At 42.3% G+C, this 13,624-nt stretch overlaps 1 protein-coding gene across 3 annotated transcripts in view; it reads right to left on the minus strand.

Annotated features, from left to right (window-relative positions):
- Positions 1 to 13,624, minus strand: part of SMAD9 (SMAD family member 9) — a 64,028-nt gene that overhangs the window by 23,976 nt on the left and 26,428 nt on the right. For 2 of the 3 annotated variants that reach the window (XM_025262921.3, XM_025262919.3), the window contains exon 2: positions 2,006 to 2,642. In XM_025262921.3, coding sequence (XP_025118706.1) covers positions 2,006 to 2,417 — 412 coding nt within the window. In that variant the 5' untranslated portion in view covers positions 2,418 to 2,642. Of the gene's footprint in view, positions 1 to 2,005; positions 2,643 to 9,991; positions 10,128 to 13,624 lie in introns of all 3 variants that reach the window. The other variant, XM_025262920.3, reaches the window with a different exon arrangement.

Raw genomic sequence — 13,624 nt, forward strand, 5'->3', positions numbered from 1 at the left:
GACTTTACCAGCTGTTGGGTGCCAGTCCATCCAGATACAAGTATTCAAACTGAAAGTTTGTGTTTAGAAACTTAATAGCCACTTGACAGAGTAATTTTATATCTGTTGAAATGAATAGTAAGAAAAAAAAATTGAGGTTGTATTTTTTAAATCAAGCTTTCATTTTTAAGTCTTTTAAAATTTTCATCTGCCCAGTAATTTATTTGTATTGTAAAAATATTGATATTTGATGGATTGGAAGCTTTTTAAAAACTGGTGCTTCACTGCAGATAGTTTGAAAAGCACTAAAATAGATTATTTTAATAGTTTGTGAGAAGGAAAAAAAATCTAGAATGCAGCCTTCAAGGTTCCAAGCATGGGTGGTCAAAAGATGAGCGATTTCAAAGGCAAAACTTCAGTTGTTTTATGGTAATTAGGGACCCAGCACACTTGCTGAACATTAACATCTTTCATTGTTCTCCAAATATTGACTTTAAGCCTGAGCCGAAAGCTAGATATAAAATTTGTCTTTTTATTGAAAAAAATTAAAGTTAGGAATAAAAAAAGACAGCTTAAACATCACCTTAAAATTAATACCATATTTAGCCATCTTTCATCTTGGAAACTCAAACCTAAAATACCAAGATATGAAACCTGCCATATGTAAAAACATTCATTCTATTATTCCTGAAAGAACCTCACATAATATGAAAAATGAAAACATCAAATAATCCTCTAAAATCAGGGTTTCGAGTGTTCAAAAGGAATGCCTGATACATCTTACAAACACATCTAATAACTACATTACTGAGGAAGAGAAAAATGATTTCCTGATGAACATTTTTCATGGGATATATTCTGAATGCTTACTATAACTCAAATCTTAGAAACAAAAAAGAATCAAGTCGTTTCTGTCATAAACTCCTTAATGACATGTTTTTAAAGTAGATGAAGAAAGCCCAGAGAGAAGCAAGAAAAGAGAAGAAAGCAAAGAGGTATATGCTGTAGGGGAAAACACACTGGATTCACCAGGAAGGTGGGCCTTTCTCATCATGGTCTCATCCTGTATCCTGAGTGACACGACTGTGAGAAGCATCCACAGTCAGGCGGGTAACATCCTTGACATCAGTGTAACAGCATGATGGCAAGATTCAGGAGCCTGAAAGGTCACCTCACTAAGATTGCTCTAGGCTGGGCAGGACTTAACAGGGATGGCTACAAGGTTACCTGAATCTGGGAGGGAGCCAGGCGGCAGGCTGGACTCCCCCACCACCTGCGTTCCTAGACAGAACTGCCTCCTGATGGGCATGGGCTGCTTCCCAGAGCGCATGAGCGGGCCCCTCCAGGAACGGGGAGAGGAAGCTCCCTCAAAAACTGCATCCCTGTAGCTGCAGAACCCTCCACTCAAAGAGAAAAGCAGTCCAACTGTTACACCAGTGTGAAGGAACAAAGATGAACACCTGACTTAACACATACGTGCGTGCCTGAAACGTTTTAGGATTAATACTTTCCTATATTTAAAGTCATATTTAAGAAGAGCTGCCAGTCTCCCCTCACTGCCATTGTTTTCAGTCTTGGAAGGGTTTCCAGCAACTCTGCCATCATCTGCTTAGTTTAGAGGACACCTCTGCTTACTTTAGCGTGGGGAGAGTGCGGCTGGTTTAGTTCAGTACAGCTGAGTTCAAGGGGAGGAAATGGGGAGAAAGATTTCTTTTTTAAACAGTTGATCACGTCAAGGCCATATTTAGACCTTTCAAGAACTGGACGATGACTTGAAAATACATCAAAATAAAATGGCGTTTTCCAAAATCAGATAAAGCTTACATCTATACTGAAATGAAAGATCTTCTGTCTAGGTTATTCTGACTACAAAATTTTGGATCGGCCTCTCCAAACTGAACCTCCCTCTTCCTGTCTCTCTTGCAGTGGTGGTAGGGGGTTCCTTCTCCTGACGGTGGCCCATGGCTCTCCACTAACCGGGATGCGCCCTCTTACCTGTCACAGATAAACCATGAAGGAAACCCACCTGGCGTCTCCACGCGGCGGTAGTGGTAGGGGTTGATGCACACCTCTTTCTGCTTGGAGCCGAATGGGAACTCGCAGCACTCCAGCGGCTTCAGCTCGTGGTGAGACTGCAGGTCCGGCCAGCGCCACACCCGGCAGTAGATGACGTGGGGCAGCCCCTTGCGGTGGGACACTTGCAGCCGCCCGTCCAGGGAGCGGGGGATGGTCACGCACTTGCTGGGCTGCCCCGGGCAGCTGAGCGCCCTCTCCAGCTCGTCCATGGCTCCTTTCTTCTTCTTTAACTTCTTCACTAGAGAGTCCACTGCCTTCTCCGCCCACTTTTCCTCTTCATCTCCTTGCTTCCAGCCGAGCAGTCTCTTCACTGCCGGGCTGGTGAAGGAGAAGAGGGAGCTGATGGGGGTGCTGGAGTGCATAAGAGGGGGGAACTGCAGGCGTCCGGTGCACACAGGAGCTGGACCCACAGCCCTTCACTGCCTGCAGGGACCGAGCGAAGTGAGCAAGGACACCCCTTGGGAGGTCATAGGTCCCAAGTCCCCAGGGACATCATAGGTCTTCCCTTTCTTCTGGAAGTGACTGTGACCAATGCAGGCTGGGAAGCAGTTGACTTTCTCCAAAGCCCTGGGGTGGGCAGGACAACTCTGGGGGGAGGAAAAAAAAAAAAAAAAAAAAGACTTCAGTGAACTTCATTGGGATAATTTTCAGAAAAGGGTAAAGGTTGGGTGTAAGAGAGAAAGTATTTTTCAGATGTTCTATACTTGAAAACACTTAGGATTTCCCTGGTGGTCTGGTGATTAAGAATCCACCTGTCAATGCAGGAGACATGGGTTCAATCCCTGCCCTGGGAAGATCCCACATGCCACAGGGCAAATCAGCCACAGGCCAAATCATGCACCACAGCTACTGAACCCACACGGTAGCCCGAGAGCCACAGCTACAGAGCCTGTGAACTGCAACTACTGAAGCCCGAGTGCCCTAGAACCCACGCTCCACGGCAAGAGAAGCCTTCACACCACAAACAAAGAGTAGCTTGGGCTTGATGCAATTAAGAAAGCCCATGTGCAGCAACAAAGACCCAGGACAGCCAGAAATTAATTAATTAAAAATAATAAAGGCAGACACCAAAAAAAAAAAAAGAAAACTCTTATTAGTCATCTTGACTCTTCCTTCTGTTTTATGCCCTATTCCAAGTCTTGGTAATTCTGCCTTCAAAACGTCTTTCAAGTTTGGAAGGTTTCTCTCCATTTCTGCCAACATCTAAGCCTCGCCCCACCTGACCTCTCCCTTTGATCACTGCAACACTTCTGAAGGAGCTCCTGTCTTCCAATTCTAATCCATGGATAGAGGAGCCTGGCAGACTACAGTGCACCAGTTCGCAAAGAGCTGGACACAACGGAGGGATTAACACAGTCATCTCACCACTCGTTTATGCTTCCAAACTACTTTATAGGATAGTGGTTCTCAAAATGTGACCCAAGGGCCCCTGGGAGTCCCTGAGTCCCCTTCAGGGGACTGTGAGAGCTTCTCTTTTCCAACTAAGACATCTGGGTGCACTAAACTTTCACCCATGTACTTGATCCCAAACAACAGATCACAACAGATTGCTTGCAGGAGCAGTTATCAGACTCCAAGTGTCATGGTCAACCAGGCCTTAAGGAGACTTGCAAAAACACAAAACAGTAACACTCTTCACTATTGAGGGGTAAAAGCTGATTTTTAAAAAATTAAAATGTTTATGTTATTCATAATATATAATGAGTTTATCATTGTCTTTAATAAGTCAGTAAACGTTCTAAGCTTTTCAGTCTTAATTCCTAAAATGGTGAAAAAAAAAAAAAAAAAATGAGCCACATCAACAAAGGTTCTTTGGAGTTCTCAATAATTCTTAAAAGTAGAAAGGGGTCATAAGACCAGAACGTTCTAGAAGTTACACACAGTCACACACACAACACGCATACCGTCACTTTTGTTATTCTCCCTTAAAATCAGCTGAACTTTTCTTTGCCTTCTCATCCCAAGGAGACATTCCTCCCCAGTTATTCAACAGTCCCATTTAAATTTCCTGAGGTAGCTCTGCATTTCCTCTTCTGTGAAAAAATAGCTGGCTTAAACAAAACCCTCTGCTTCTTCCAGATTTTAGAAACCAGCTCCCTTGTTTCCCTTGTAAAGTGGTTGCTGGTAGGATTTTGGAGAAAGCTGACTCATTTTAGCATCTTGGAATCAATCTAGTTCATCATCTCCAACAACTGCGTGTTTAATATGCATGAGACGTCATTTTCCCCTTTGCCTCCCTGGAGTTGCAGCTTTCTAGTTCGATTACATACACCTCTTTGGACAGAGGTGCTGTCACAACGCCTGCTCTTATGATGATCATCAGGCAGCTCTGTGAAGAAGGGTTGTTGGTGGCTCAGACGGTAAAGAACTGGCCTGCCAATGCAGGAGACACAGGTTCAATCCCTGGGTCAGGAAGATCCCCTGGAGAAGGAAATGGGAAGCCGCTCCAGTGTTCTTGCCTGGGAAATCCCATGGACAAAGGAGCCTGGTGGGCTATTGTCCATGGGGTCTCAAAAGAGTAGGACATGACTTAGCAACTAAACAACAATAACAAAGCTCTGTGAAGAGGATGGCAGTCTGATTACACGAAAATGGGTGACATTGAATAAACATGGAGCAACCCGTACATCGCTTTATTCCTTGTGTAGACTTTAGTTAGCCCTGTATACAGAGAGAGGGTAAACTACAGTGAAAGGAGAGTTAAAGACTCCATAGCTGTTCTTTTTCTCCTGGCAGTTTGACTTACACTCAGTTTTATTTGGAAAGGTTGATTTTGTGGCTTAACAATCATGAATTTATAAAGTATAGTTAAGTCACTGTGTTCGAGCTCTGTTTACTTAATTGAGACAGGCTGCCTTAAAGCAATCGTTGAAGAGGATGAAGGGCTCTGAGGAGGAGAAGCAACATGACACAGAATAACCTGAACCTCAAAAGAACTCTGAATTCTGCTTAGTTTTACATCGAATTTTTTATTAGTAAATCGTGGCATAACTCCTGAAGCTTAGGCCATCAGTAGAAAACAGCTGCTTATAAAGAAGTTCAGTAGAGTTAAACTAAAAGACCCTTTAGAAAAACTTTTGCTCCAGGAAACAAATCACAGTTCTGCAAACCCGGGTTTGCTGCTATTGTTTTAACTGCTCCGATCTACTAATGGCCTGGGAAATCATTTTATTGGAACAAATTGCTTTTGTAAAAAAACAAACAAACAAAAAAACAGACACTATTGCAGTGCAGCTAAGAAACAATAGGTATTATTTCATGTAAAAGCTTCATTTGGAGGTACATGTTCCATGTGTGTGTGTGTGTGTGCACACGCGCACAAGTATCGAGGGTCACTTTGCAAAATTTGGTATTGTGGGTTACAGTAGAAAAATGTTTGAAAAGCATTACTCCTAAACGATACATTTCCTCGAGCCATGTCTGTTTGAGCTTTACCCTGATGAGTGACTTTTGGGGTCCACCATCCCTCCTTGTCCCCTGGGGAAATTCCAACTAGTCAAGAATCTAGGGTCTGGGAACCCTGGCTCTGCAGTCTGATTTCACTGCCACATTTCAAATCTTCATGAGTCTTACCATGGCTCCAAAACTATGGTTTTATTGGCACAAGACACAGCTCCTGTTCCATCACACAGAGCCCTTGCCTTAGCGGGGAGGCCCCAAAGAGTCAACTTTAGAATCTCTGACTAACAAACGCCAAATTCATAATAGTGACCTCTGGATACGGAAGGAAAAGAATACAAAATACCAAAAGGTTATAGTTAAGGAATTAAATTTAATATCTTGCAAAAACCTGTAATGGAAAAGAATCTGGAAAAGAATATATAAAAATAGTTGTTGTTTAGTCACTAAACTCGGTCTGACTCTGTGACCCCATGGATTGTAGCCTGCCAGGCTCTTCTGGCCATGGTGTTTCCCAGGCCAGAATACTGGCATGGGCTGCCATTTCCTTCTCCAGGAGATCTTCCAGACATAGGGATCAAACCTTCGTCTCCTGAACTGCCAGGCGGATTCTTTACTGCTGAGCCATTGGGGAAGCCCATAGGTACATGTATGTATCTATATACATACATGTATGTATATGTACACACGTACATATACACTGCTGCTGCTGCTGCTAAGTCGCTTCAGTCATATCTGACTCTGTGCGACCACAAAGACGGCAGCCCACCAGGCTCCCCCGTCCCTGGGATTCTCCAGGCAAGAACACTATAGGCTGCCATTTCCTTCTCCGATACATATACACATATATGTGTATAACCGAATCACTCTGCTATATACCTAAAACTAACACAACATTGTGAATCAAACTTTAATAAAAATTTTTAATAAAAACAAAGTAAATTGAAAATAAATTTAGGTTCTGTTTAATGGCACCCCACTCGAGTACTTTTGCCTGGAAAATCCCATGGATGGAGGAGCCTGGTGGGCTACAGTCCATGGGGTCGCTAAGAGTCGGACACGACTGAGCGACTTCACTTTCACTTTTCACTCTCATGCATTGGAGAAGGAAATGGCAACCCACTCCAGTGTTCTTGCCTGGAGAATCCCGGGGACGGGGGAGCCTGGTGGGCTGCCATCTATGGGGTCGCACAGAGTTGGACACGACTGAAGCGACTTAGCAGCAGCAGCAGCAGGTTCTGTTTAAGAAAAGTTAAGGTCTAATAAAGCTGATTGGTGGGTCCAAAGATGTTCAAAATATGATTCTCTACACTTGTTTGATGTATATATTTTTAATAGGAAAACTAAGTGCAAAAAAACATATCAAACTTGGACTCTCAGTAACACTAAGGCTTCAGGTTCCTGTCAATGTTAATAGTTCCCATTTGTCCAGGGGTGCAGTTTAGGGTTCCTAAAGGTTATCCCATTCTCATTCCTGTAATACTGTAGCCACTAGAAGAACAGAGGGTCCTCACTTATCTCCAGCTGGTCATCACTGACATCCACCGTGCAGGCCACCCCCACCCTGCCCAAGTCTGTCCAGTAGCGTCAATCTGACTCAAAACGGCTTTCTACTGTCAGATAATTTAGGTTCGCATAGACTATATGCTCTAACCAAGAGCAAGCTCTAACCTCCTGAAAATACCACTGGTCAGACTCATAATAATTTTAGTAATTAACACACAGCATCCCGGTAAGCCATTAAAAAACTGTCACGCAAATAGGAGGGGGGGGGGGGCATTACTAAAGCTTGTCCGTACTCCTTTCCTATAAAGTACAAAGAAGAGTGAAACAGAATAAACTATGAAGATGAATGTATGCGCAGGATTGATACACAAAAACAACCAGATGATGTCTACAAAATTTAACAAGAGCTACAGAAGAGAGGCAATAAGTGGCGTAGGAGAAGGAACCCTTGGCCCAACTCAGGGGGTTCTGGAAGGTTCCAAAGATGATCTCTGAGCTGCATGAGGAAGGCTTTAAGTCACAGTTAAAAGATAACCTAGCTAGGCAGGTGAGGACAACTTTCTAATAAGCTTTTTGTGGTTAAACTCTCACTTCTGTAAGGAAACTGTAACCCCGCCATGGACCGACTGTGTGATCTTGAACTAGTCTTGCATTCTCTCCGGGGCCCCTCATTTCCTCATCTGTGGATCAAGAAGGGCTCAGCCTCATGGGGAGGGTCTGGGCGCTGGGTCCATGATCCCATGGCTGTGGTGTCACAAGGGATTACACAACCACCACACGTAATCCCCCACATGGCTTGTTTTTCTCCCACTTTAAAGTGAAACTGAACGATTTGTTTGTGCTAAAGGAATGGAAACACCACATTTCCACGACACATTTCCAATAGCATGAAGAATATACTTCTTTGTCCACTGCACTTGCTTTTACTGAGTGAAACAAGCCTTCCTCGATGCTAATGGCCACTTGCCTCTACACCTCTCTTCTGCCAAGCAATGAAGTATTCTGTGGCCATTATGCCAAGATATTACTACAACGTTCATTTCAAATAGTATTTTGCACCTTTAAATATTTGTTCAAATTCTGTTTCAGGGGAGTGTTAAGTATGAGTGCAAAGGGGAAACAGTACTTTTCTCTCAGCTGTTGGTGCTATGCTGCTACCACTGGGGAGTCTGAAAGTAAAGCTTTTTACCCATGAAGACATATCACATGGACCGGGGCAAAACAACTTCTCTCCATGGCTGTCAAACTGGTCCTTTTTATGACAAATGTCATCTACCAATTATAGCACAGTGCCCACTTTTCTCTCCAGCTTTCTGTTTCTTTCCAGCATTATTTTTATCAGCCCCAGGGAATAAGAGTGAAAACATACGCGTGGTGTGATTGGGTCTACCACCATTTTTGGCGCCTGCATCCGGGCGTTCATGAGGCCAGACATCCACAAACGCCATCTGTTGACCATTAGAGCTTTCCTTCTGTGGGTGGAAGGAAAAAAGCAGCAGTGCCATGCCTTCTCGGTTCACTCGGGGTCCACTTCACGCACTCACAGCACAAACACAGTACTGTACTCTCTTTTTCTGGCAACTGAGTTTTACAATAAACCCGAATTGAGTGAGCAAAACAACTTCTCATTTTCAAGTTTTTTAAATAAACAGAACCACTTAAAAGGAAACAGCACTATGGATAGCCAATAAACACAGGAAAAGATGCTCAATATCACTAATTAGAGAAATGCAAATCAGAACTACAATGAGGTATCAACTCACACCAGTCAGAATGGACATCATCAAAAAATCTACAAAGGCTGGAGAGGATGTGGAGGAAAGGGAACTAACTCTCCTACACGGTTGGTGGGAATGTAAACAGAGACAGCCATTATGGAGAACAGAATGTAGATTTCTTAAAAAAAAACAACTAGGAATATATCTACCATATGACCCAGAAATTCCACTACTGGGAACATACCCTGAGAAAGCCACAATTCTAAAAGACCTATGTACCTGCAATGTTCACTGCAGCACTCTTTACAGTAGCTAGGACATGGAAGCAACCTAGATGTATATCTACAGATAAATGGATAAAAAAGATGTGTGTGGAATAATGAGTAATGGAATATTACTCAGCCATAAAAAGAATCAATTTGAGTCAGCTCTAGTGAGGTGGATGAACCTAGAGCCTGTTATACAGAGTGAAGTACGTTAGAAAGAGAAAAACAAATTTCATATATTAACGCATACATACAAAATCTAGAAAAATGGTATTGATGAACCTATTTGCAGGGAAGGAATGGAGATGTAGATGTAGGAAATGGACCTGTGGACACAGTGGGGGAAGGAGAGAGTGGGATGAATGGACAAAGTAGCATCAATATAGATCCACTACCCACGTGTGAAACAGACAGCTGGTGAGAAGCTGCTGTGTAACACAGGCAGCCCAGTCTGGTGCTCCGAGATGACACAGAGGAGTGGAGTCAGGGAAGGAGAGGAAGGCTTAAGAGAGGGAGGGAACAGGTTTCCCTGGTGGCTAAGACGGTAAAGAATTAGCCTGCAAAGCAGGAGACCCAGGTTCAATTCCTGGGTCGGGAAGAGTCCCTGGAGAAGGGAATGGCAACCCACTCCAGTATTCTTGCCTGGAGAATTCCATGGGCAGAGAAGCCTGGCGGGTAAAGCCCAAGGGGTCACAACATGAATGAGCAACTAGCATTTTCACATGGCTGACCGCGTTGTAGAAATCAACACAACGTTGTAAAGCGATTTTCCTCCAATTAAAAAATAAATTTAAAAAAGGGGGGGGATAAAGCAGAACTAACCATGTGTACTCACCATGATTTAACTGTACATTATTCCACACTCAGATCTAATTTGGCTGGATAAAAGTGTGGGAGAAATGAGACTTTAAGTTGTTGGTTTAAACTGAACTTCTGTTAGCAGTTACTCAATCTTATTTCCACTTACTTGGCCTCAATGGAAGATCAAACTGGTGAATTCAATCCTGAAGAAGATAAAATTCAAAAATTACTGCTTAAGGTGGATACCTTGGTTGTCTGCCCTGGAGCATATGGAACCACTGAACAGTCCCTCAAGGGCACTGCTTCTTGGTCAACCCAGACAAGAAAAGCCTCCATCACCAACCAGGCTCTGCACTCCCGTGTCCATGCTGCAAGGGCCACTCTAGAAACATTCAGGACAGAACACTGTTATTTCATTATTTGTTTTGTTTTTTAATTTCTCAACCTTATAAATTTTTAGGGGTTTTGAAGAAGCCTCATTTTATTTTCTAAAAATTGAGGTATAACTGCTTTACAATTGTTGTGTCCATTTCTGCTGTACAATGAAGTGAGTCAGCTAAATGTATGCATATATCCCCTCCCTCTTGGACCTCCCTCCCATCCCCACCATCCTACCCATCCAGGTCATCACAGAGTACTGAGTAACCTTGTCAATTCTGACCCTCTGATCCATAGCCAGCATAAAGTACAGCTTGGTATCCCCTCCATAAAACAGTTTACTATAGAAATTTAGAATCTGAACACACTTTCCAAAAGAACATTTAACCCCCTTGAAGGGACAGACTGTGTTCTTGACTACTTCTCTATCACTCTTTCGTATATCAGTAATTAATATGGCTTTGAAAAGTAAAAAGAGACCCCAAAGAACATCTATCTAGAAAATAGTTGGCTGTTATTATTACTATCGGCACATATATATCATGTCATATTATTGAAGAGAAACCAGACTTAAAACACACACATACACAAATACACAGACGTATTCAGATCAGTCCTCACTTAAACTAGCCTGTCATCCCTACATGTTCCAAATGAATGGCAGTCACAGGTTTGTCTTGTAAGGTATAAGTAACTACCTCATACACATACCAGTTTAATGTCATTGGATAAACATGCCAGTTGGTGGATAAATATGGAAACAGTGTCATGATTTCACACTCTGGGAAACAGGTTTTTCTAACCATATTCAAAGACTTCCTACACATCTATGAGAGGGAAGTTTCCATTCACCAGTTCCTTAGTGAGCATCCTGAGCCACGGGTAGAATACCTCCTGCCCAGGGTATCAAGGGAAGTTGACAGACATGCATCATTATAACAAGGGCTCCCATGGTGGGATTTCAGGGCACCTCTGAAGGGCATCCCTGGTGTCTCTGCAGTAAAGAATCTGCCTGCCAATGCAGGAGATAAGGGTTTGATTTCTAGGTCGGGAAGATCCCCTGGAAAAGGAAATGGCAACCCACTCCAGTATTCTTGTGGGGAAATCCCATGGACAGAGGAGCCTGATGGGCTACAGTCCACGGGGTTGGAAAGAGTCAGACATGACTTAGCGACTAAACAATAACAATAATGGACCTCTGAGGAGCCTCCAGGTGGCTCAGTGGTAAACAACTCACCTACCAATGCAGGAGACACAGGTTCGATCCCTGGGTCGGGAAGATCCCCTGGAGAAGAAAATAGCAACCCACTCCAATATTTTTGCCTGGGAAGTTTGATGAATGGAGAAGCCTGGTAGGCTACAGTCCATGGGGTCTCAAAAGAATCAGACGTGACTGAGTGACTAAGCAATAACAATAATGGGTCTCAACTATTGGCTCTTACTGGGAGATATATGGATTTTTCTAGGCAATCCATAGGTAATTTTCTTCAAATTCTTAAAAGAACTTGTGACCACCAAAAGATTTTCTTTAAAAAAAAAAAACAAAAAAAAAACAGACCCACTGAATTAGAAGAAAGAGGAGAAGGAGAAAGTATGAGAGAGAAGGGGAAAAAGCTGAAGAGACTAAAGAGAATAGCTGACTATTCAAACTAAATTAGGTGCTGGTGGTGGAGGCATGGGGGACAGTCTTTAAAAAGACTAGAGGAAGAGGATCCTAAGAAGATGGCAGAGTATGAAGCACCAAGAAACTGTGTCCCCACCCAGACAACTATTACACTAGCAGAATCTGTCTCGTAATTATTTCGGAACTCTGGTCAGTTGAAGGCTTGCAACTTCAGGTGAAGTCCGTCAAAAGCTATGGTTTTTCCAGTAGTCCTGTATGGATGCAAGAGTTAGACTATAAGGAAGGCTGAGCCCTGAAGAACTGATGCTTTCAAACTGTGGTGCTGGAGAAGACTCTCCAGTCCCTTGGACAGAAAGGAGTCCAAACCAGTTAATACTAAAGAAAATCAACACTGAATAGTTACTGGAAAGGACTAACGCTGAAGCTGAAGATTCAATACTTTGGCCACAAGATGCAAAGAACCAGCTCACTGGAAAAGACCCTGAAGCTGGGAAAGATTGAGGGCAAGAGGAGAAGGGGACGACAGAGGATGAGATGGTTGGATGGCATCATTGACTCAACGGACATGAGTTTGAGCAAACTCCAGGAGATAGTGAAGGACAGGGAAGCCTGGCGTGCTGCAGTCCATGGGGTCCCAAAAGTCGGACAGACTGAGTGATTGAACAACAACAACTCACAGGACCAAATAGGGTTGCAACAAAGTAGACTTTGTGTTATTCAAAGACTAGTCTTAATTTAGACCCAATTCTAACATGCTTTACTGTTATGTATTAGAATGCTTTGACTAAAATTTCATATAGGCACAATGTATATTGCATATTACTGACAGTGCAATTCTTTATTTCCTCTCTTCTATATTTGTAACTCTTGGTGTGTTTATAAAACAGTCCACATTCTTAAGTAAAATAGAATCCAGGTCAACTATTTCAACGTGGATGATTTATTACTTACAAGTTGAGGATCCTTAGAAATCTATTTTTACTTAACTGTTTATAAACTGGTGAATAACTATTGCCCTTTAAAAAAAGTCAAACTTTCTGTACCTTAGCAACCTCAAAAAGAATAAACAAGATCTTACACAACACAAGGCATCTTAAAGGGGCCCTTACTCCAGGCAATTCTGATCTATGAAAATTTGGGTTTGATGCAAATATAAATTTGGGAGATTCCTTTTCTCACAAAATGAATCATACTAAATGTAAAATTATGATGCGATGGACAAAAATCTGATTCACATACAGCTTTTTCAGGAAAAATATCCTTTCAGTCAATAAATACTTACCAAGTTGTCTATGTTGCAGTTCCTTGAATGAACTGTTAAACTTTACTTTTGTAAGTATATCTGATAGTAACAATCTAGACACCTTAGTAAAATTAAGAGATCTCACATTACATTGCTACTTTTAAAATACAAGTCTAACTTTAAAAATGTATTCTGGCCATCTCATCATCGGAACACTTTGGTTAGGCACTAAAGAACACCATTGTTAGCAAACTGCAGAACAAATCAAATTAGCTTTGGGGACGCTTTATCTTCTAAACACTTCGCCCATCAAAACACCAAACATCTTTAAAACTTTAAGAATTTTACAACTGTGCCAGCTTTTTGGGTAAGCAATATGGTATTATTTTACTGATGCAGTTAATAAACCACTTTTAAAAAATGTTCCCAGTGTATCCTTCAGAAAACTCGGTTATTCTATCAGATGATATCCATGTAGAATAGCTTAGTTCAAACTCAGAAAACAGATACTTCCCTTTTTCTAAATAGATGTTTTGAAATTGTTTTTGTAGGTAAGGAAGTATATTTCTACCTTCTCATTGTTATAAAGTCACCCCAGGACATCCCGGATCTCATTCATTTTTTAACCCTGATG

Source organism: Bubalus bubalis, chromosome 13 (assembly GCF_019923935.1).
Source record: "Bubalus bubalis isolate 160015118507 breed Murrah chromosome 13, NDDB_SH_1, whole genome shotgun sequence".
Classification (NCBI taxonomy): Eukaryota; Metazoa; Chordata; class Mammalia; order Artiodactyla; family Bovidae; genus Bubalus; species Bubalus bubalis.